Source organism: Dipodomys merriami, unplaced genomic scaffold (assembly GCF_024711535.1).
Source record: "Dipodomys merriami isolate MVZ:Mamm:240054 unplaced genomic scaffold, mDipMer1.0.p SCAF_26, whole genome shotgun sequence".
NCBI lineage: Eukaryota > Metazoa > Chordata > Mammalia > Rodentia > Heteromyidae > Dipodomys > Dipodomys merriami.
The window spans coordinates 5,451,272-5,474,411 of record NW_027204048.1 but is presented as its reverse complement, the minus strand read 5'-3'; the positions used below and the strand labels follow the sequence as shown (position 1 = coordinate 5,474,411).

At 45.5% G+C, this 23,140-nt stretch overlaps 1 protein-coding gene across 6 annotated transcripts in view; it reads right to left on the bottom strand.

Annotated features, from left to right (window-relative positions):
- Positions 1 to 3,840, bottom strand: part of Auts2 (activator of transcription and developmental regulator AUTS2) — an 836,783-nt gene extending 832,943 nt beyond the window's left edge. For 2 of the 6 annotated variants that reach the window (XM_070035590.1, XM_070035591.1), the window contains exon 1: positions 2,910 to 3,837. In XM_070035590.1, the coding sequence (XP_069891691.1) occupies positions 2,910 to 3,218 (309 nt within the window). In that variant the 5' untranslated portion in view covers positions 3,219 to 3,837. Of the gene's footprint in view, positions 1 to 2,909 lie in introns of all 6 variants that reach the window. The other 4 variants (XM_070035587.1, XM_070035588.1, XM_070035589.1 and 1 more) reach the window with 4 other exon arrangements.
- Positions 3,841 to 23,140: the final 19,300 nt, after the last annotated feature.

The following is a 23,140-nucleotide window of genomic DNA, read 5'->3' as shown; positions in this document are numbered from 1 at the left end:
CTGTTTCCTAATAATTCTTTATGATAATTCAGTAAATCTTTCCAACTGGGTACAGCGGTATCATAAGAGGTTTTGCCTTAATGATCACTATACACTATATACATCCCACATATGTTCTGTCCATCCAATGTCAAAACCACATGATAACAAACAGCCTCTTGTCAAGGAACCTGACAGATATGATTTTTGGATTCCCCTGATGCGTTTTCAATATGAAAAATGATTTGTTCACAAGTTTCCTCAAAATGTGGGCCTCTGAAGATGTGAACACTGTCATATTAGGAAACGGTTGTCCATGTGGAAAAGAGAATGGTCTCTGGAGGGGTTGGAGGTTTTGAGCATTATAATGAAAAAATTTATATGTAAATATTAGCAGGTAACATTATAGTAGACCTGAAAGGGAAAATGAAAATAGAAGAGAAACAAGATGTAGGTTGACAGTAGTTGAGCCTGGGTGTTAGGTATACTAAGGTTCAATACACTGTCTGTCTACGTTTTGGATATACTTACATTTTCCATAAAATAATTTTTAAAAATCAGACCACAAAGAGACATGGCATGACATTTAGATATGAAGGCAGGATAGCAGTCAGCTAACCAAGTAACCTGGATCTTGAATGTAGAAAAGTAGTAGAAAAAAAATTCGAGCAAGGGAAGAAATGGCAGTAATGATACATTTTGAATTTGATTTTTGTAAAAATTAAAAGTTTTTAAGCTCAAAACAAAGAAGAATGAACACATCTTCTCCCAAAAGTCAAATGTGAAGCTGTAAGAAAATCACAAGCCTACTCATCTAGTTACACAAGACAGTTTTTAAATTGCATGAAGTTATATCAATCTCTGCCTAGAGTTCAGAACCAACCACAGGAATCCAGAGGCCCCTCTTGTTCAATGGGCCACAGAGCACAGAAGACAAGCACACAGGAAACACAACCACTTGTAACCAACTCTTTCAAGTACTTTCCTAAGCCAATCACAGATAGCAACAGTGCCCCAAATTCTAGGCCATGTTTTACAATTCATGCTACCATTTCGATACTATTTTAAAGCAAGAGAGAAAGACAGAGGAAGAGGTCACAGTTCCCTAAACCCATCTACCTTGACAGAGCTAAAGCTTTATTTAGAATCCTCCTAAGTGGTTAAGCCTTAACCCTCTTCATTTTAGCCAGTCATCACCATGCTAGAACCCAAGGGTAACTCAACCACTAACGGGAATTTCTTACCAACCACCACCATCACCCTCCCTTTCTCCCAATCACTGGTCACCACCCACCACCATTCATTCCATCACCACAGCCAAAAGCAGTTCACAGAAGAGCCTCTTTCCAAATATTTAAGCCTGACACCCAAACACAGACACAGAAGCAGTAACCTAAGCCTGTGCAGTCACTGTATGTTCAATTTCAGCTTTCATTAACAAAGCTTGCACATCTGAAACAATGCCATAGTAACAGCAAAAAAAAAAAAAAAATTAAATAAGCCAAAAGGGAAAAGTTTCATTCAAGAACCTCAAACCATCACATCAAGTGTAGGACAGGCTATAGACCAATTCCTCTTTTGGTTCTGAGCCTAAGAAAGCTGGACCCACTCTAAAGAATCTCAAGGCCTTCCTGTTGTGGTGGTGTTGGTGGTGGTGTGTGCTGGGGGTGGGGAAGCAGTAGGGGTAAGAAAGAAGGAAGCTAAATTTATGGAAGCCAATGACCAATGCCAGAATCAAATCAGATATGTTCAGCAAAGATAGTTTCCTGTGACCCCTGGACTGTCTCCTTCTGCTTCCCTCCTCCCAACAGCCTCCACCCACCCACCCACCCAGGAGCCTCTTAGCAGGCAGGAAAATGTGCATTTTAAAATCAAAGCTGCCTGCAGGTGCCTGAGCAATAAAGACACACATATACACACAAAGCCTATCACTTACAGAGAGAGAGAGAGAGAGAGAGAAAGAGAGAGAGAGAGAGAGAGAGAGAGAGAGAGAGAGAGAGAGAGAGAGAGAGAGAGAGAGAGAGAGAGAGAGAGAGAGAGCGTGTGCACACACAAGAAAGGGGAAAGGGACAATTGGTGACAAGCCCTTCAGCTTCCAGCTAGGATTTTCTTTCCTCCCACCAGTCCTCCCTGGTGTCCCTTTTTCTGTCCTTCAACTAAATTGTTCTTGCACACACACACACACACACACACACACACACACACACACACACACACGTGCATATGTATATATAGATACAGATAATATTATAATTAACCCTTTCTGCATTAGAGCCCCACGCAGAAAAATATTCCATCCTTTCGTCTTCTCTCCCCTCCTCCCTCCTTTCTCCCAACCAAGAGAAAACGCCCCCTTCCCCAGATTCACCAAAAAAAAAAAAAGGTGGGGGTGGGGGTGGGTCAAAGAAACCACCAAACCCCATCAGCCTCTGGTCCCCAGGACACCGGGGCAAGGTATCTACTAGCCAGACACACAGGGACATATGGCTCGGGAGAAAGCACACACAGATCCGTCCACAAGCGCCCCAAACCAGCAAAGAGACTTCCACCAGCGAAGAAGCCATGATTGGGGAAGGAGAGGAGGAAGGAGTAGGGGGCAGAGCTCTCGCCGGAGAGGGGGGCGCATTGTTGTGATGCCCGAACCCCTTTTTCTGCCCATCTGCTGCGGAAGGGGTGCTCGGAAGGGGCGCGGGGAGAGGCCAGCGACCAGGCACGGCTCGGCGAGTCCCTCCTGCCGCCTGCCTGCCCGCGCCCCCAGCTCCCCTCCAACAATAAGACCTCAGCCGAGACAGACACACAGACAAGACAGACGGCCCCGCGCGCGGCGGCGAGGGAGGATGGGGCGCAGGGCACGGCGGAGCGGGGTCGTGCGTGGAGGGGAGGCGGGGGGCGGGGAGGGCAGGGAGGGTGGGCAGGGGGTTCCCCCTTACCTCCAGCGCTTCAAAAGTGACAAAGCTGGTCATGGCAAATCCATCAATGATGTCCTCTTCGGCCGAGGTGGACTCCCTCCGCTTCCTCCGCGGGGGTCTGGGCCGGGACGGGGCGGAGGACGGGGGCTTTCCATTGTCTTCCTTGTCGGAGCCCGACGAGGAGGCGAGCGAGGGCGCCCGGGTCCGGCCGGCCCCGCCAGCGCCGGCCGCGCCGCCCCCCAGTCCGCCCCGGGAGCGCCTCTCCCGGTCTCGCTGCGATCGCGACCGCCGCTTTTTGCGGAGTCCATGGCCCCGAGTCGGGCCATCCATGGCTGTCCCTCGCTGGGGTGTCCCCGCTGGCCGCCCGCCCGCCGCGGCCACACACACACACAAAAAAAAAAAAAAAACCGGGGGGAAAAATTGACACCGAGCCCTCGCCCTCCGGCGGGCGGCCTGCCCAGCGCCCCCCGCCCGGCCGGGCGCGGGGAGACGGCGGCCGGAGGAGGGAAGAAAGAGAGGAGAAAGAGAGGGGGAAGGGGCGGCGGGCGCGGAGCCCAAGTGCGGGCGCCGCGAGCGCCGGGTCGGGGACGCCGGGAGCGGCGCCGCGCGAAGTAATGGCTGAACACACCGGGCTCCTTCGCGGAGAGAAGGAACAACTCAGCCGGCAGGCGATAAATCAGAATAGCGGAATGCTTTGATCCGAAGCCCGGGAGGCTCGGGCGCCCGCCCCGCGCCCCGAGCAAAACGCTTGCCCCCCCTCTCCGGAGCGGGGCCGGGGCCCCCGGAGGTCGCCGGAAAGTGGGGGGCGGTGAACTTCACCCCCGGCCGCCGCCTCTCACGCCCGCCGCCCAGGAAACTCGCGGCCCGGCTCCCGAATTGTGCAGAATCGCATCCCGCGGAGGCCGAGGCCGGGGGGCCGCGGGAGAGGGCCGGGCCCCCGGGCGGGGCGCATCCCGGGCCCCAGCGGCCGGGCGGGCTCGGGGGTGCGGGGCCGCCGCCCTCGCCCGCTCCCGGGGAAGAGGTCGCTCCGCGGGGGAACACAAACAATGCTGAGCGCGACGGCGGGGGCGAGCCAGCCCGTCGAGGGCGGACGCGGGAGGAGAGCTGCGCCGCCCGAACCCCCGGGGCGTCCTCGCCGCCCCGCCGGGGGAGATGCGGCCGCCGTCCGGTCCGCTCTGCTCCGCGCCGACCGCCGCTAACGCTGCCGCCGCCGCCGCCACCTCGACAGCCCCGAGCCGGAGGGCTCACGGAGGGTCCCCGGGCGGCTGCAGCGGGAGCCCGGGCACGGCCCCATCCTCCGCCCGCCTCGCGCAGCTCGCGCTCCGCCCCCTCCGCGGCCGGCCCACCGCCGCCGCCCGCCTCAGCCTCGCCTCAGCCTCGCCGCGGCGCCGCGCCGCGCCCGCCCCGAGCCGGTTCGCTCGCTCGCTCGCTCCTTGCTCCGAGCTCCTGCGCGCACTCGCCCCGAGCCCGCGGGCGCGCTCCCGCACGCACGCCCCCCTCCGCGCACGCGCTTATCCCCCCAGCGCGGCGCGCGCGGCCTCGGGCCGGCCGGGTCACGTGGGCGCTCGCGCTCCCTCCTCCCCGCCCCCTCCCCAGTTGTAGAGTGAGTAGAAAAGCGAAAGGCTGGGGGCCGGCCGCGCTCGCGAGCCCGGGGCATGCGCGCTAGCGCGGCCGGGCCTGCGCACTCGGGGGCGGGCGGAGGGGGGCGCCGCCGGCCCGGGGGCTCTCCCGGCGCGGGGAGGAGTTGACGCGTGAAGGTGGAGACGGCCCGCGATCCCGCAGGTGGCCCGCGGGACTCGTGCGTGGCGCCCCCCCCTCGGCGCGCGCCCGCTACCCAGCCCGCACCTTCCCCGGGACACTTGCTTCTCGAGAGACCGGAGGGAGGAGCTGGAGGCAGGGCAGCCTCTCCCGTACCCCCGAGCGGGGCGCGTCTGCAGACCCCAGCACAGGGGCGCGGGGCGCAAGCGCGGGCCTTTGCGCCGTCCAGGCCGACGGGCAGAGTTTGCAAACTTTTTTCTCCCACGTGGTCCTAGTGGCGTGTGGCCGCGTCACCCCGCGCCCGAGCGGCTGCTCCCCAGGATGCTCCCCCAGCTCCCCGGCGGGCCCGCCAGCCCAGGAGTACCCTTGAACCCGGGCAGCCGCCAGGGACGACGGGGCGGGACCCGTCCAGCCCGGGGGCCCGGGACGCGCAACCCACCCGGGGCTCCCCTGCGCGCCCCACCCTGCCCAGCCACCCTCGACAGGGGAGCTGACGCTGTAAAAAGTTGCGTGAAAGGGCTGACTGCAGCCAGAACCCATCAGCAGAAGCGCCCGGCCTCTCGGGGGGTCAGCGTGGCCGCGCGCGTTGTGCGGGACACTGGAACGGATCCGCGCGCACCGGGACCCCAACAGCCTCCCTTCGCAGCCGCTCGGACCCCCGCTTCCTCGGGACCCCGAACGCCTCCCTCGGCAGCGCTTCGTTGCAAGCTTGGCGACACGAGGGCACCTCCCCCCGCGCCCCTCGGATCCCGCACTTTAGGTGAAGAATAAAGAAAAGAAACCTGACATTTATTAATTAGGAAGAGCCAGGCTCCGTGTTACAGGGCTTTGTCGACGGTTTATCTCCTCTTTAAAGCCCACACCTACACGTGTCATTAGTCCAGGAAGAGGTGGGAGAGAAAACTGACATTCCCAAGATTGGCTGATTGGTCCCCCCCCCCCAATTTAATAATGATTAGAGCTTACTTAACCACTCCTGTAGGTGCTAGAAATTCAGAAGTCTCCCAGACTGACGAGGTGTTCCTGGCAGGTCTCTCTGGTCTCAACAGATCCTGATTTAGTGGTTTCTCTCTCCCATGTTTTAGGCACACTCCTGAGTCCCCATTTCTGGATATTGCTGAAATCTGGGAGGCAGAAGGAGTGGGGCAGGGGTGGGGGGAGGAAGCAGGGTACCAGAAGTCGGGCTGAGAATGGGGGAGACAAGCTGGGAGCACCCACTGGACCTCAGGCAGCGCCTTCCAAGGACTAGTTTTCTCATCATGTAAAGCAAGAAGTTCAATTAACTGTTCCCAAAGTTCTCTTTCGGGTCTACCTCCGGCATTCCCAAAAGATGACATGTTAGTGTTCTTGCTGGTTAATTGGAGATCCACTTTCCTGGAGTTTTCTGCCCAGGGTGGCTTCCAACTTTGGTGCTCAGATCTCAACCTCCTGAGTAGCTTGGATTCCAGGCTTGAGCCCACCCCACCCCACCCCCTCCAGTGCTCCTAACAAAAGATGACATCTTTTCCAACAGGGCTTGTGTGCTTTATTTCTTGAGACTAGTGAGTGATGTATGGCCATGTGATTCAATTTATTAGGAACACTGTGCCACTGTCATCCAGAATAGCTTACCTAAGCTGACTGCTGCTGGCTCCGGAGCAATTAGGTAAACAATCCCTCAGTACTGAGTGTACCCCATTACTTCTAGAGTATTGTTCTGGGGGCTTGAAACACATGCTGGTGTCAAGCTCATCGTCACACAAAATAAAGGCAAGTTCTTGGCCATTTTAACCAAGGGCCTGGGCTAACTTTTAGGGTTTTCAGAAATGTGGAATTCGCTTCTGTGCTGACAAGATTCCAGGAAAACTCAGAACTAACCTTGCAATTGTCCCCTTTAAACAACTTTGGGGATTTGGTTGAAGAAGGTGTGAAATTGGCAAATATAATAATAATGTTTTTAAAAAGTATTATATTAGTGACTTCCCAGCGTAGCCCTTGGCAGTCCTGTCTTAAAAGAGTAATATCTAGTAGGGGGAAAAATGGATCCTAATAGACTGCATCCAAGAACCTTGCCTCTGGCAAGAGTAATTTGCAAATGCATTTTGGGATAATGTTTAAATGATTTTTTTTTCTGGGTCGAAGTGTAGTACTCTCTGGAATTGGTAAATGCTTTGGGGTCAGAGTTTCATAGTTTTCTTCCATCAGAGAATTAAATTTGTTTGTGGATTATATTACTCATATTCACCATTTTGCTTGTTCCAATCGCTAATGAATGATTAATGATGCCGTAAAATAGGCTAAGCAATTACTGTGGGCCAGCCACTGTTGCAAATGCATTAAAATAATATCTCAATTAATTCTCATAAATGTTTAGGAAGGTCTTAGGATCCTGTGCTGATTTTGTGTATGTGTGTGTACACGCGCACGCATGTTCACATATCTGTACACATACATGTGTATCAGTCCTACGATTTACACTCAGGTTTAAGCTGTCCCTTTGCTTCTCTGCCCAAGGCTAGTGCTCTACCACTTGAGCCACACTGTGGCTTTTTGGTGGAGATAAGAATCTCACAGACTTTCCTACTGAGGCTGGTTTCAAACTGTGATCCTCACATCTTAGACTCCTGAGTAGCTAGGGTTACAGGGATGAGCCACTGGTGCCTGGCTTCCCACGCCGATTTTATGGCTGAGTAACCTGAGACTTCTTTTTTGCCATCTAGTCCAGGGTATATAACAATTCAGTGACAAAATGGACCTAGTCTGAGGGACCTTAATACTTCTTTGAATAAGTTGTGCTGAAATACCATCTTTGGAAGGATTAATTGAATTTAGAAGAACATTTTTTGAAAACTATTTAGCAGTGTCTATTAAAGTTACACATATGAAAACCCTCTAGCCCAGCAATTCCACTCAGAAATATATACCAGTATCAGATGCATGCCAGAAAACATATTAAACTGCTCAGTGCAACACTATTCATAATAACTCCCAAGCTGGAAATGTTCCAAATGTTCTACCACAGCAAAGTGGATAATTGGTGGTACATTCCTGAAACAGAATGCAGTCTATGCCATTAAGAATGAGCAATCTACTTTCAAATACGATAGCCAGGGCAAACCTCACAAACATGCCAAATGAAAGTTGAGAGACACATAAAAGTATTGTCAGACTCCACTTACACATACAAAGTACAAAATCATAGCTGGGGGCATGACTCAAATGGTAAACTGCCTGCCTACCATTTCAAACCCCAGTACCCCAATAAACAAAGTACAAACAAGGCAACACCCAATAATAGTTAAATCTACTTAAGCATTTATATAATACCTCATTTTTTTTCATTCAAATGCTCAGTAGGAAAAAAGTTGGATTGCTTTTTTTCCCCACACACATCGTAAGTACAATGGAGCATTCTGCAGCATTCTTTACCCTCAGATTTCTATCTGGGTGAAATGAAAGATAACATGTAAACTCCACATGGGCATTATAAATGAACTCAGCACTCACATCAGCAAACACTTAGGGGAAGTCTTTGTGCAAGACGTTCGTTGCACCTGATCATGAGTAAAGCTAAAGAAATATTTCCCAAGGCAGTTGGTCATTTGGTAGGAAACGCTCTCATGATTCTAGAATCCACAAAAGGAAAAACTTACATCTGTGCCCAGGAATAAAATACCCAAGCAGTAAGAGTCTCTGCATGAGTTGTGCCATCTTTTATGTGAATCTGTGATTTATACCCAGATGACCTTTTGCCCATTCAGTCCTGACCGTAGCTTAAACATCAGCCAAAGTGAACGTTGAGCCTTCTTCCACTGGTGAAAGCTATATTTTGTACCAGGTTTTCCAAATTGCTAAATTTTTATATCCCTCTGTCTTGCTCTCTGCCAACACAGCAATTATTAGCCTATCATTCTTGATATTACATGCTGGTATATAATATTTGAATTTAATTTATTAGGAAGATTGATTTTTAACTCAAGGCAGTGAAGGTTTATGTTTTGGTCATTTATAACCTTTAGTTTCTTTGTGTGTGTGTCTGTGCTGAGACCAGACACACCACCAGGTGCTTTTGTGCTATTTCCAAATGAACAAATAAGTTTCCAAATGAACAAATAAGGAGACCAACACACTTAACTTCCCTTTTTTGACCCTCCTAGGTTTTTTTTTTTTAATAATAATTCTTCCCAGGGAGAAAGGATAATGGGTATTAACTGACAGGTAGACCATCAGTAGTAACATCATTGTAACTTTACCCTAATTATCACCTGCTGTTTTAATTTTTTTCGCATCAGAAGTTGTTTTTGCGAGCTGCAGTTTTAATGTTAAAAAGAAAAAAACATAAGGAGAGGATTGTGGCTCAATTTGCTAAATGTTGTGTCTCCTTCCATGATATCATACAATAAACTTTCATCATCCCTGCAGGTGTCTCTGTGAATGACAAATCGATCAGCCCATATTCTTCAGACTCTGCCGCATGAAGCCAATAAATGATACCTGCTGGTGACCAAATGACGCTCATGAAGAAAGGTGGTTCTGCCAACTTCAACGAGCTTGGATTTAAAATAAGTAAATAACAGTATTCTCATTCTTTTTCCAGGGCAATGTTTTCCATTTGACATGATGGGGGGAAGGGGACTGATAGACAGACATTTAACAATACTTTAATGACTCTTTACGGAGAGATCTTTGTCTTATTACTGATCATGAGCCTGAGGATCAAGTTTTCTAGTGGATTTGGTAGATGAACTGTCATTATACAACTGAAAGAGTCACATGATACTGATTGAAGAAAGTATCCACCTTTAGGATTTATACCAAAAAATATAGGGACTGGAGATGTAGCTAGTTGGTATACTGCATGCTTAGCATGCATCAGGCCCTGGGTTGGATCCCACAAAAAAAATTGCAAATTTTAGCCTGGACCTATTTGTAAGCTTCTATTTACAAAGCCTAGCAATTACTTCATACTTCTACTCTATACTTCAAGACCTCTCACAGTACAATTGTAGTTGCTTTATCAAATGCCTGTATTCCAGCACCCATACTTCAGTGCATCCTAACTTACATCCTTCCAGATCCACACCCTTGTCCATACCAATCCATCTTGCCTGAGTCTCCCTTCCTGATTTCAGGAGTAAACAAATTTCCACGCACCCACCAAGAACAATTTAATTGTTAAGGACAACTCATAAAGACAGCTCCCTGTAGTTTCCACTTACACTCAGAATTAGCTCTTCTACCTTTCTGTGGCAACTGATCTTTTTCACTCAACGCTGGTGCTCTACCACTTGAGCTGCACCTCTACTTATAGCTTTTTTGCTGGTTAATTGGAGATAAGATTCTCTCAGATTTGTCTGAATGGATTTATACCATGACCCTTAGACTTTAGAGTAGCTAGGATTATAGGCAAAAACCTCTGGCACCTGGTGTGTATTTTGATCTATTATCATGTATTTCAAAATGAAACAATGTCAAATCATGGGCTCTCTCAGTAGCTTAAGAAGTAAAGCCTTTCTCAAACCCTTGAATCCTCATATGCACCTTCCAGAGGCTCCTTTCCTCACTTTCCATTCTCAGCCCCTCCTCCTTTCTCCCCCAGCCATCAGAATTCCACATTTATTATGCCATGCATTTTTTTCACTACATATGGCAGAATCCTTAAGCAAAATAGAGCATTCTTTTGCTTCTTTTTAAATGAACATAAATGGTTTCAATCTATATATGCATTCTTCTAAAACTTGTTCTTATAACCAATATTATATGTGTGAGAGTTATTGGTGTTGATACATAGACTTCCTGTGCATTTCTTTCTACTCTGGCCTAGGTTCTATCACATGAATATTCCACAACATATTGATTCATGTCTCATTGATAAACACTCAGGCATTCACATGTGTGCAGGGGGACAAGGTCTTCCTTTGTTTATATAAGACCTTGCCACACTATTATGTCACATTGTTGTTATATACACACCCTGTGACTCCATGCTGTCAATGTGGCTTCTAGGGGCTGGGGCCTCGGCAGATCTTCCTCCTGTTTTGTTGGGATAGATTCTTGCTTACTTTTACCCTGGGCCTTTCTTGAGCTACAATCTGCCCAAACTTTGCCTCCTGAGTAGCTGGGATTACAAGTCTGCCCAGCCTATTAACTTTTTAGCCTTCCTGACCATTATTTAAATAAAAACAATTTTTTAAAAAAGCTAATATGGAACAATTTCACTTTAGTAAAATTGGAGGGCTTTTTCATGAGTGAGTGTTGCCTTTTTTCTACTGATCTTAGGACTTTGGAGCAAAACCTGACCTATGGAAGAGCTATAGAAATTAACTCAAGACAAACACAATAAAGACATATTGAACGGAAACCCCTTTGTACAACTACTTAAAGATAACAAAAATATAATTTAATTAAAAAGGCAAACATAATAATAGGAAAGTAGCATAGAAAGCAAAGCTGACAAGTTCTTGCTGGGCGCCAGTGCCTCATGCCTGTAATCCTAGCTACTTAGGAGGCTGAGATCTGAGGATTGCGGTTCAAAGCCAGCCCGGGCAGGAAAGTCCGTAAGACTCTTATCTCCAATAAACCACTAGAAAACCAGAAGTGGTGCTGTGGCTCAAGCGGTAGAGCGCCTGCCTTGAGCTGAAGAGCGCAGGAACTGCACCCAAGCCCAGAGTTCAAGCCCCATGACCAACCAAAAAAAAAAAGAAAGCAAAGCTGACAAGATCTTGTTACAAATGTGACAGAACAAGCTGGGTGCTCTACTGCCTGCTCCTTGGCCACTCCTTTTCTTGCTTTAGTTCTTTTTCAGGTAGACGCTTAGGCTTTCTTGCCAAGAATGACCTTATATCACAATCTTCCTAGCCACGCCCCTGGCATAGTTGGGATGACAGACATGCACCACCACACCTAGTTTGTTGACATGAGAGTCTTGCTAACTTTTTGGTCCAGGTGGGTCTTAAAGTAGGTTCTTCTTGAAATCCACCTCCTGAGTAGTTGGGTTATAAATGTGAGCTATTATGCCTGGCCCTGGTTTGCTTCTATCTTGCATATAATATGTTGAGTGACTTAGAGATCAATTTCTTACTGTTGGTAACAAATATCCTTGCTTTTGTCCCCTTGAGGTATTATGACCATCTTCTCTGGTAAAATGTGAGTATACTTGATGTGTATGTATGCAATTGATCTATGTATGCATTATACATATATGTGTAAACATAAATATATATGTATATGTACATACTCCTCAGGCATAACTTAGTTCCTGGCTGAAAGGATAAAACTTGGCATTTAAGCATAAACTACCATACATTTCCACTTGGTGCCAATCTACAAATTTTTACATGTGTGTGTGTGAGCAAGTGTGTTGGGGAAAAGTAATTTAGACACATGTGTAGTACCAGACTCTCAAGGCCAAGAGGAAAGGGCCTTCCTGGTTGTATTAAAAATAATTTGATTCACCCTCAGTAGGGCAAAGGTGGAGAAAGATCAGGAGAGAAGTTGGCCACATTTATCACCATACATCCAATCTATACCCACACTAGATATTTCCCCTGACACTCTATTAAACCACTCCCCTCTACTACAAAGATAGAACTATTTAAATAAAAAGTAAGTAGACAGTGATGAACAGTAGCATTATTTCTGCTCACCATGCAAGTTGCTAGGACTGTAAAGTTTTGAATCCTCCCTTCTCTGGATATACAATTGTTATTTCCCAGCTCATTGGGGAGAAGGAACTGGGTGGCTTGCTCTCTCACTTGAGCTGTCTTTTGTAGGGCCGAAGGACTCCCATGCTTAATGAACAATGGCCTCAGGATATGAACAAGGCAGCTAGGGGGCAGATTCCTCCTGATGTGGGGGGTGGGGAGGGGGAAGACAGACTTGGGTAGTCATGAGGTACTTTCAGGGGAAATGCATTTGTCAAGGTTCTCCAGAAAAGAACCAGCAGGAGAGAGAAACATACAACTGGAGTTGGAGACATAAAACATGAGGCCATAGAGGCTGAGAAGTGGCTTCATCTGCAACCAGGAAATCTGGTTCCAGTTCAAGTCCAAAGGCACAAGAACCAGGAATGCTGATGGTTCAAATCTTGGTCTGAAGGCAAGAGAGGAACCATGGTCCCAGCTCAGTAGTCAGGCTGAGAGTTTCTCAGTTCTGCCTTTTTAAAAAATCCACATCCTTAATGGATTGAATGGTGCCCTTACACATTAAGAAAGATAATTTGCTTTTCTAAACTCACAAATTCAAATGTTAATCTCATACCAAATCATTATTAAAACATCTATAGCTGGGAACAGATGCCTATAATCTTGGCTACTTGGTAGGCTGAGATTGGGAGGATTGCAGTTGGATGCCAGCCTGGACAGAAAAAAAAAGAACCCTGCTCAACTTGTAAGTAGGCACAGTGGCACATAACTATTATCCTAAGGTACATGGAAGGCTGAGAAGGGAAGACCTCAGTTCAGCTCACCCATCCTGGGCAGAAAAGTCCACAAGACTCCAACTCAGTGGGATACATACCTGTCATCCCAGCTGTAGAAAAGGAAGCCTAAAATAGATAGATCATGATCTAATTTTGTGCTGAGCAGAAAGTGAGATGTTATCTTAAAAAACAAACAAATAGGGGCTGGGAAGGTGGCTCAGTGGTAGAGCGCTTGCCTTGCATGCAAGAGGCTCTGGGTTCGATTCCTCAGCACCCCATAAGCAAAAAGAAAAAAGCTGGAAGTGGTGCTGTGGCTCAAGTGGTAGAGCGCTAGCCTTGAGCTGAAGAGCTGAGGGACAGCGCCCAGGCCCAGAGTTCAGGCCCCACGACCGGACCCCCCCCCAAAAAAAAAACAAATACGATAAAAATAACTGGAGATATGGATCAGTCATGGAATATATGTCTAGCAAGTGTGAGCCATTGAGTTCAAACTCCTGGAATGACACCCTAAAACCTAGAAATAATGTTTAGCTAAATATCTGGGCAGTCCATGGCCCAGTCAATTTTAACATGTAATATTAACCTTCAGAGTTAGGACACTAACTCATATGGATACTAATGTTCTGGAATATGGTCTCTCATCTGTTGTCCACCCACTTAGCTGGAGGAATAGGAAGTAAGGGAGCCGGTCCTTTGGGTTCAGGCTTCCATTCTCATCCACCAGTGTAACTGAATAGCACATAGGTAACATTACTGTATGAACAAATGAATGAATTGGTAAGATCTCACTGAGTTCTCATAACAGCCCTGCCAACCATACAAGGTAGATTGAACCTTTGTTCCAAAAAAGAAATTGAAGCTCAGTATGTTTAACAAGGTAATCATCTCACTGGAATTTCAAGGAAGTTATAATATATAATATTATAATATATAATAAGGTTATAATATATAATATTATAGTATACATAATAGTAAGGTTGATACACACACACATACACACACACACATATCCTTTGGACATCCAAGCATCTTTCCAGACAAGAAAGGCAAATCAATTTCTATCACTGAATAATAAAGCACTTTAAATACTACAATTAAGCAAGGGAAGCCAAGACCTTGTTCACCAGAACACCAACATTCAGACATAGCTGAGCTGCCAGCACCTGAGTAAATCTTGAAAGTGGTTCTGAATAAGATTAACATTTGAACCAATGGGTTTAGTAAAAGAAAATTTCCCTCTCTATGGGACTGGAAAATGGCCTTCTGTTTTTAGATACAAATCCTCAAACATTCTCTTTTCTTTTCCCTTTCTTTTCCTTTTCTTTCTTATGATGGTGGTACCAAGGCTTGACTTTAGATCTTGTGCTTGCTCAGCAGGCACGTAGAGCCACACACTAGCCCCCAAAACATTTTCTTTGTCAACATACCTAGCCCAATGACATCAGGTGTAAGGACAAAACACCTTTCAACAAAGTACACTATCAGTATTTGGGGGACATTAATCAGCCACATGTACATACTTCATCTTCATTGTAGGCAACAAACTAGGCCACTGCCTAATTTAACGAGCTGATTATATGCTGCATTCCTTCCCCATGGTGCTTCCCGTATCACCACAGCCTGGCAGTGGATCTCACCAGAAGCTCAACTGACAGCTCAGACGCCCACAGAATCATTCTGTCTGACTCAGGATGCTGTTGCATTTTGCAAGCTATAACGTGGGAGATATCACATGGTAATCTTAATTTCGGACTCCTTTTTAAAATCCCAGAGGATGGGCAATACAAAGTAGAATTTCAGGACAATATTGTTTTCTTTTATGTGCCTTTTTTATGGTGATAAAATAGACACAACATAAAATTGAGCAGATTTGAAGTGAACTATGCCACAGCCCTGAGTACGTGAAGTAACAGTGTTAGGCAACCATCAACACTGTACCCATCAAAAGATAGCGTTCCATTCCCTGTCCTCCCCGCTCCTGGTAACTTGCACACCACTACCCTGTATCTCTGGATTATCTGTCCTAAGTATCTTGTACCTGTGGACTAGTGCAATGTGTGTCCTTCAGTATCTGACTTCTTTTACTTTTATGCCAAGGCTCATCCATTTATCAGAATTTCATTCCTTTTTCTAACTGAACACATATATCATAGTATGTGTCTTATATAGCATATATCATACATGTCATATGTCTTATATAGCATATACATGGAATATGTCTTATATAGCATATATCATACATGGCATATATCATACAAAGTATATATCATATGTGGCATATATCACATGTAGCATATATCCTATATCATAATGGCATAATGATGTAATGTAGTATACGTAGTATATATGTAGTATATACTACATATATACATATATACGTAGTATATATGTAGTATATACTACATAGTATATATACTGCTATTTTACATATAAACATATAAATATATATTCTTTATCCAGGTGTTCTGTTGATGAACACCTGGCTGTTGGCTGCTGTACACATTGGTATACAACTATTTTATACCTTTGAATTATGTATGGATTCTGTATCTAACTTTTGGACAATCACCAGACTGCACTTCCCAGGGACCACATCATGTCACAGCCACTCAGAAAGGTCCTAGTTTCACTATGGCCTTGCCAACCCCTGTCACTTTCCTTGAACTGATATTAGACATCCTAAGGGATATGGACCAGTATCTGATTGCAGTAAGAAGGCTTTTCATTTGTCTTAATTTACTCAGTTTTCCAAATACTGTAACATTTTTATCCATCTACCATCTGGCTAGCTATCTAGGTAGCTATGTACCTATCATCTATCTATCTGTCTATCTATGTGTCTGTCTATCTATCTGTCTATCTATCACCATCATCATCGTCATCATCATCTCCCTCCCCTCCATGTGACTTCTCTTTACGAGCCCTCAGAGCCCTCAAGCTTGTGCAAAACCTCTTTCTGATTGTTCTTATCCACCTTTTGGGGGGGTTGTGGTTTGGGAGTTTTTTTGTTTTTGTTTTTGCTGTTACTAGGGTTTGAACTCACAGTCTTGCACTTACTCACTGCTTGCTCATGGCAGGTGCTCTACTACTTGATCCATGCCACCATCAGTCCAGCTTTTTGCTAGTTAATTGAAGATGGGGTCTCACAGACTTTTCTACCTGGACTGGCTTTGGACCTTGATCCTCCAGACCTCAATCTCTTGAGTAGCTAGGAATACAGGTGTGAGCTCCAGAAATGTTTTTTTTTCCCACCTCATTTCAGCATTTAGTTATACTGCTATTTAGAGTTAGAGCTCATGTTTGTTATGTTCAACTTTCCTCATCAATATTAGCTTTATTCATTGCCTCAGACAATATGCCTTCCAGTAGAGAGTCTGGGTGGGAAATTTAAAATTCTTGAACAGCTAAAATAATTTTAATTCCATTCTTCCATTTGATTGGTGGTTAATTTGGGAATGCGGTTCTGTCTTCAAAATAATGTCCCTTCAGGATTTCAAAGGCTTTGGCTCATTTGTTCCAATTTTGTAATTGAGAAATCTGATGCTACTGGAATTTCCAATCCATTCTATAATACCTATTTTCCTATATATATAATATATACATATATATATGTATATATATATATATATATATATATATATATATATATATATATATATATATATATTTGCACTACTGAGTTTGAAGTCAGGAGCTTGGGCTTTGTAAACAAGTGCTCTACCACTTGAGTTGTATCTCCGTACTTTGATGCTTTGGTTATTTCTTAGATAGATGCTTCTTTTACCCAGCACCAATAAGATCCTTCTCCCTGTGCTTCTTACATAGCTGGGATAACAGACATGTACCATCACACTTGGTTTGTTTGTTGATATGGGGTCTTGCTCACATTTTGCCCAGTGCTGGCCTTGAACCACAATCCTCCTAAGCTTTACCTCTCAAGAAGCTAGATTACAGGAGTGAGCCAGTCCATAATACCTATCTTCACTGTAGAAATCTTTAAAACATTATCTGTATGTCTCCTGAAGTTTTGTGCTAGGATGTTTTTATACAGGATGTTTTCGGTTATTGTTTTTGTTCTTGTTGTATGGCATGTCTGTAATTCATATGTGGAAACATCTGAACGGGTCCTCTTGTTTTCTCAGGGTTTCTTGCATCTTTTCCACCCATTTATCATTCTGTCTAATCTTTGTGGAAGATTCCAGCTCTGTCTGGAAACCCTTGTGCTGCCATTGGTGATTTCTTGTTATCTGCTTGTCCACTTGTGAAGAATACCACATTCATTTCACAAATACATTGTCTTGGTTCCTCTCTCTTAGGCTGTTCATAGTTGTCAAGCTTTCCTTCAACACTCTGAATCAATGTCTTCTTGAGCTCCCAAGGCCCACACTTCACCCTTTGTTTCTCCAGGTGCTGTCTTTCCTCAGATGTTCAGTGTTTGGTCATGCTTAGAGGTATACTAGCTACAAGCTAATGGAAGGATGGGGTCCTAAAGAGAATCACCTTGGGGCCACAATTAGCTGTCTGCCCCTGAGTGGACTCATTAGTGCTGCCGTCTGCAGGTCCTCTTGCTCTCTGCGCTGTTCAGTCTCTGCACAGCGCCGTGAGGAGTGTGGGGAGAGAAGGTATCAGCTTGACTGTGGGCCTCCAGCTTTCCCATGGTGAAGGGTGGAGGATCTAGACCAGCGTTATAGGCTTTGAAGCATCTACAGTTATTGAGCTAAGCAGACTCGATCTGATTCTTCCCCCACCCCCCAAGCTGAGGCCCAAACTCAGGGCCTTGTACTTGCTAGGCAACTGCTCTTCCACTGAGCTAAATCTCCACCCCCACCCCCTTTTGGGGGCCTTTTTCTGAATATAAATTCTTGCTCAGAATGGAAAATTTCAGAAGCTAAAATAACTCCACCACAGATTTTGAAGCAGGGGAACAGGTTGGCCTTTTGTCACGATGAGGCAAAATATGTCTGGGAGAGGAGGGGGAAAGATGTCTGTTCTTCTTAAAGTCGCAGTTTGGATATTTTACATGCTCCAGAGACTGTGGGTGTCAGACCAGCATGGCAGGGTGAAGAAGAAAATCAGGAGGTGTCTGCGGATGTTGAAATTGCAAAAACGGCGCCAAGACATGAACTCATTTTAGGGTCCAAGCGAGGGAAAGGAAAGCTTAGAACATCACTAAATTGTAACAGATGAACTGGAGTCTGACCAAAAATGCAGCTATCTTATAATGTTGTGTTCACAAACAAACGTCTGCACTCCTGCACCAAGAGGTTAACAAATGCAACTGAAGGCTGCCAACCAAAATGAATGTTCTAGAAAACCAAATGGGGAATAGGGACCTGGAGGGCAGAGAAAGCAGGTCTGTCTATCTACTGTGAAACACATCTGCGCCCCCACTCATTTTCTCAGCAAAATCAAAATATTGTCTTAGAGTGCAAACTGAGAAGAGGTTGGAGGGCTGGGACGAAGCTGGGGAGTCGTGCCTCACACCCAGGTTTGAACTCTAACAACAGCAACAACAGAACTTGGCTCTCCTTTTCTGTATCTTAACATAACCAGAAACAAGAAATGAATTTGTACCAGAAGTTAGATCAGCATGTTCCAAAGTATCTAAGATGTTGGAAAAGTCCCCAAACCCTATGCTTTTTTATGCCTCAAAATTTATTAAAGACTGAGCCTGAGAAGAAGTAACCTGTGTTTGCTCAAGAAGGGAAGAACCAACTATTCTCTCTGGGGCTAACTTCATGCCAGGATTCATTTTATTTTTATATTTTATTATGTTATTATTTTTGGCAGTGCTGGGGCTTAAACTCAGGGCCCTCATATTGCTTCCTGGGCTGGTGCTCTACTGTTGAGACACACTTTCACACTGGTTGTTTATGAGACAGGGCCTCATTTCCTACCATTTCTTTTGTGAGCTGAGATCCACCTGTTGTAGGCCTCACTGGGGCTGGGGTTGCAGATAGCTGCCACTGTGGAGATGGAACCTTTTCTGCCTAGAGCTGTCATTCTCCTGATCTCAGCCTTCTGCATAGCTAAGGTGATGGGAGTATACCGTTGTACCCAGCTATATAGGTTGAGAAGAAGTCTCATGATCTCGTTAGGCTAGCTTCACACTGTGATCCTCCTCTTCTTAGCCGCTCAAATAGTTAGGATTACAGGTGTCAGCCACTGTTGCCTGTCTTTACATGCCGGTTTTTGTAAAAAATGAGCTAAGCTGGACATCAGAGACTCACACCTATAATCTTAGCTGTTCAGGAGGCTGAGATCTGAGGAACAAGGTGAGCACATGAGGCCCTGAATTCAAGCCCTGGTACATATGCACACGTACACACACACACTCAAACAAAAAAAATGAAGCTATTCCAGTAAATACACAAACAGAGCCTAGTCACTACATGTGAAATTAAAGAAAGCAAATCATAAGATCAGATGTTTACTAATACCCCAGTCAGGGCAGTAAAATGCCTGGGGGCTCTAGCAATGCACAATCTGTGTGATCTTGGCTAAGTTACTTAATATCTTCAGGTCTCAGGTTTGTTGTAAGGAATAGTAATGGTATAGATCTCCCAGCATCTTTGTGAAGATCACATTGTATTTGACACACATGTGTTCTGTTAGCTATGATTAATGCTAAGTGGTTATTTAAAATATTAATTAGCCATTGCTAATATATTATTAATTTGCTAGTGTATGCTTATACATTATTAAATACAATCATTGAATATTATGTATGTAATTTCTGTTTAAGATTTTTAACTGATATGCAAATATTTTCTCCATATAATGCTCAAAATGTTTCCTTTGAAGTTAGGACTGCTTATTTTCTCCTCTTACGTAGTATATAGCTGTACATTTTGGATTGTTTTGAGCTGTCAAAATTTTGAAAAAAAATGACAATAATGGTTTGTCCTGAAGACAAGCATAAAGTAATAACAAAAAGATTTAGTATCTTTTAGTGCACAACAACCCTGCAAGAAGCTAGAGACCAGACCAGATTTTTCTTGGTGGTCCTTGGGTTTGAACTTATTGAACTCACTGAGGCTAGGACATTGGGGCAGGTTCTGGGGGCTTGAATGTGTGTTGAAGAAATAAAGAGGTCTGAGCATGATTCAAGGGCCGCCTGGGAAGAAAAGTTCTCTAAGCTCCATCTTTTACCAGCAGAAAAAAAGGTTTGGAGGGTGGCTCTGGTGGTAGAGCACCCGCTGTAAACAGAGAGCATGAGAAACAACAAAGCCCTGAACCCAAACCGTGGTACTAGAAACAAACACATAAACAAACAAAATATAGAAATCTCTCTTTGTTTCGCCTTTCCTCTTTTTTCCTCTCTTGGTTCTGATCCCTATCTTTGCCTATTTCCTTTGTCATCCTTTATTTCTTCTCAGAAAAGTTAGAATGGGGACTGTCCCTCAGATACCCAGATGTTAAGGGTGGTAGAGCCCTTGAAGAGGTGGGGCTAGTGGGTGGTCACAAGTCATGGGGTTGTGTCCTAGAAGGGCATGGAGAGACCCAATCCCTTTTTACCCTTCTCCTTGCATCCTGGCCCTGGGAACAATTTTATGCCACTGTGTATTATCTCCAGTGCCATACTCTAGCCTCTTCCTGGGACCTACAAGTAGCATGTGCATGACACCATGATCTGGCACCTCCAAAATGATGAGCCCAGTCTACCCTTTCTCTTTCTAACATTATCCCAAATATTTGCTGCCATACCAGAGAGTCAGAGTGCTCCTCAGTTCTACCATGTAGACCCAGGTGGCTCTAGCACAGTTATTGTGAGTGTACTTGATTGATTGATTGATTTTTTGGTATTATTATTGGGGCTTAAACTTAGGCATTAGTGCTCTTGCTTGGCTTTTTCACTCAAGGCTGACTACCACCCCAGACACACTTCCACTTCTGGATTTCTGTTGGTTAACTGGAGACAAAAGTCTCTGATTTGCCTGGTGGGCTGGTTTGGAACCGTGATCCTCAGATCTCAGCCTCTTAAGTGGCTTTGATTCCAGGTGTGAGCCACAGTGCCTAGAGTCTTTTGTGGGTCCCCACACTGACTATAGCTGTGGGAAGGTACCCTACTTGTACAGTGGCACAAAGAAAAAAATCAGAGTAAAGGAAGAAGCAGAAAGGAAATGTCAATAGTGAATTCATTTTTTAAAAAGTATGTGGAACTTGTATGCTAATTTCCAACCCTTGCTCGCCCCAGCTGAGTGTTCATGCTTTACATTTCTGCAGAATCTTGTAAGCCTTACAGCAAAAGCTCTGGAATTCCACTCGAATCTTCTTGGATTTGTGGGGGCATCATGGTTGCTACTTTTCCCTCATGCTCTGGAATTGGATCTCGACTGTCTTTAGCCAAGTTCATCATCCAATGAATTTTGGCCTCTGCATCTTTTCTTCTCTTTTCCTTCTTTTTCTTATTCCTGTTTCCCACTCTCTGTACCTCCTCCCCTCCTCTTTTTCTTTTTTCCACCCCTCCTCACTTCATTCCAGTGCTAGGGATTGACCCCAGGCTAGAGAATATAGGCTAGGTGAGTGCTCTACCACTGAATAACCACCTTCAGACCTTGAGGTTATTATTTTTTCAGACAAGGGTCTCACTATGTAGCCCCAGGCTGGCCTTGAACTTGTGCTCCTCCCATGCAGGAATTATAGGTTGGTGCCACCAAGCCTGGCTGCCCTTGTTCTTTTTTGAGGTAGGTTCTCTCTATATTGCCAGCCTAGACTTAAATAGGCTAGTTAGGACTGGAATTGCAGGTGTGCCTCACTGTGCCCAGCTGGCCTCAGTTTTAGTTACATCATTTCTGTTTGCTTTCCTCCTGTTACCGCTGTCCTTGTCAAGGTCACTCCAGGCACACAAATTCACTCCCTTTGTCATTTTGTTGTGAGCAAGTTTAGACCTACTCATTATCTCCTTAGTGCTTTGAGGTTCTCTTTCTCTCTCTCTTCCTTCTTCCTTCCCCCTCCCCCCTGGCAGTACTGAGATTTGAACTCAGGGCCTCATACTTGGTAAGCAGGCATTCTACCACTTGAGCCATGCTTTTCTGCCTCAAACTACAATGTTCCTCCAGATTTTAGAGTCTGGAGTAGCTGGGATTACAGGTGTAACTGCCAGCCCCTGGCTTGAATTCATAGAATCAGTAATACATTTTAGTTTCTGCAACTGTTCCACTTTACAAAGGCTGTGTACTAGAAAGAAGTCTTTTTTTTCCCTCTTTCATGTTTAGAGTTGACATTTCCCTTCCTACCAGTTTTTTTTAAATTACACAGGCCAACTCCACTGTGAGTATGGGTCTTGGTTTCTTTCTTGCCCCTTGTTTTTCCACCTCTAACTTCAATTTTAGTTATGCTTGTTAGGTTGGGTCTTCATGCAGTAGCCTTTTCTTTTTCTTTTCCCTTCCCTCTATTCCTGCCTCTCCTTCTTTCATTTTCATTTCTTTCATCGAGGCTGGCACCCATTATGCTAGGCAAGCACTCTGTAACTGAGCTATATCTCTGCCCCCTGCTCCTCCCTGCCCCCCCCCCGACCTGAAAACCTTTGCCACAGGATTTCTTCATGTAGTCCAGATTGGCCATGACCTTGCCAATGTCCTGCCTCAGCTTCACAAGCACTGGGATTGCAGGATAAGCTCCCCACTTCACCCTCTCTCATTTGTAACTGAATTTGTTATTCACCCACATAGACTCCCCATCCAGAGTTCTAATTCTTAACACAGTCAGGAAAATGCCCATCCTTTTCCACAAAGCCATATGGTCCTGAAGTCTCTCTGCCACAGAAAACATTCTAGAGCATTCCTTTGCATGGGCCAGTTTGCTTCTTGAACCAATAGCCTTACTTGGAGCTTCAAAGTCAAGCCTAGACAGGAATGCTAAGATCTTGGGCCACTGAAATCTGGGCTGTGCATCAGTGTTTGTCTCCACACTGCTGTTGACACGTTGCTTGAGCAGGCTGTGGATGGTGAGTGAGGTCTTCCATAAAACGCACGCCTGCATGAATTCTGCATGCCGAGGCTGCTGGAGCCAACAGAAAAACAAGAAAGGCCAAGGACTAGGGAGGTTTTTGTTTTTAATTTAGCACATGGAAAAAGAGTTCTTCTGTTTTCTC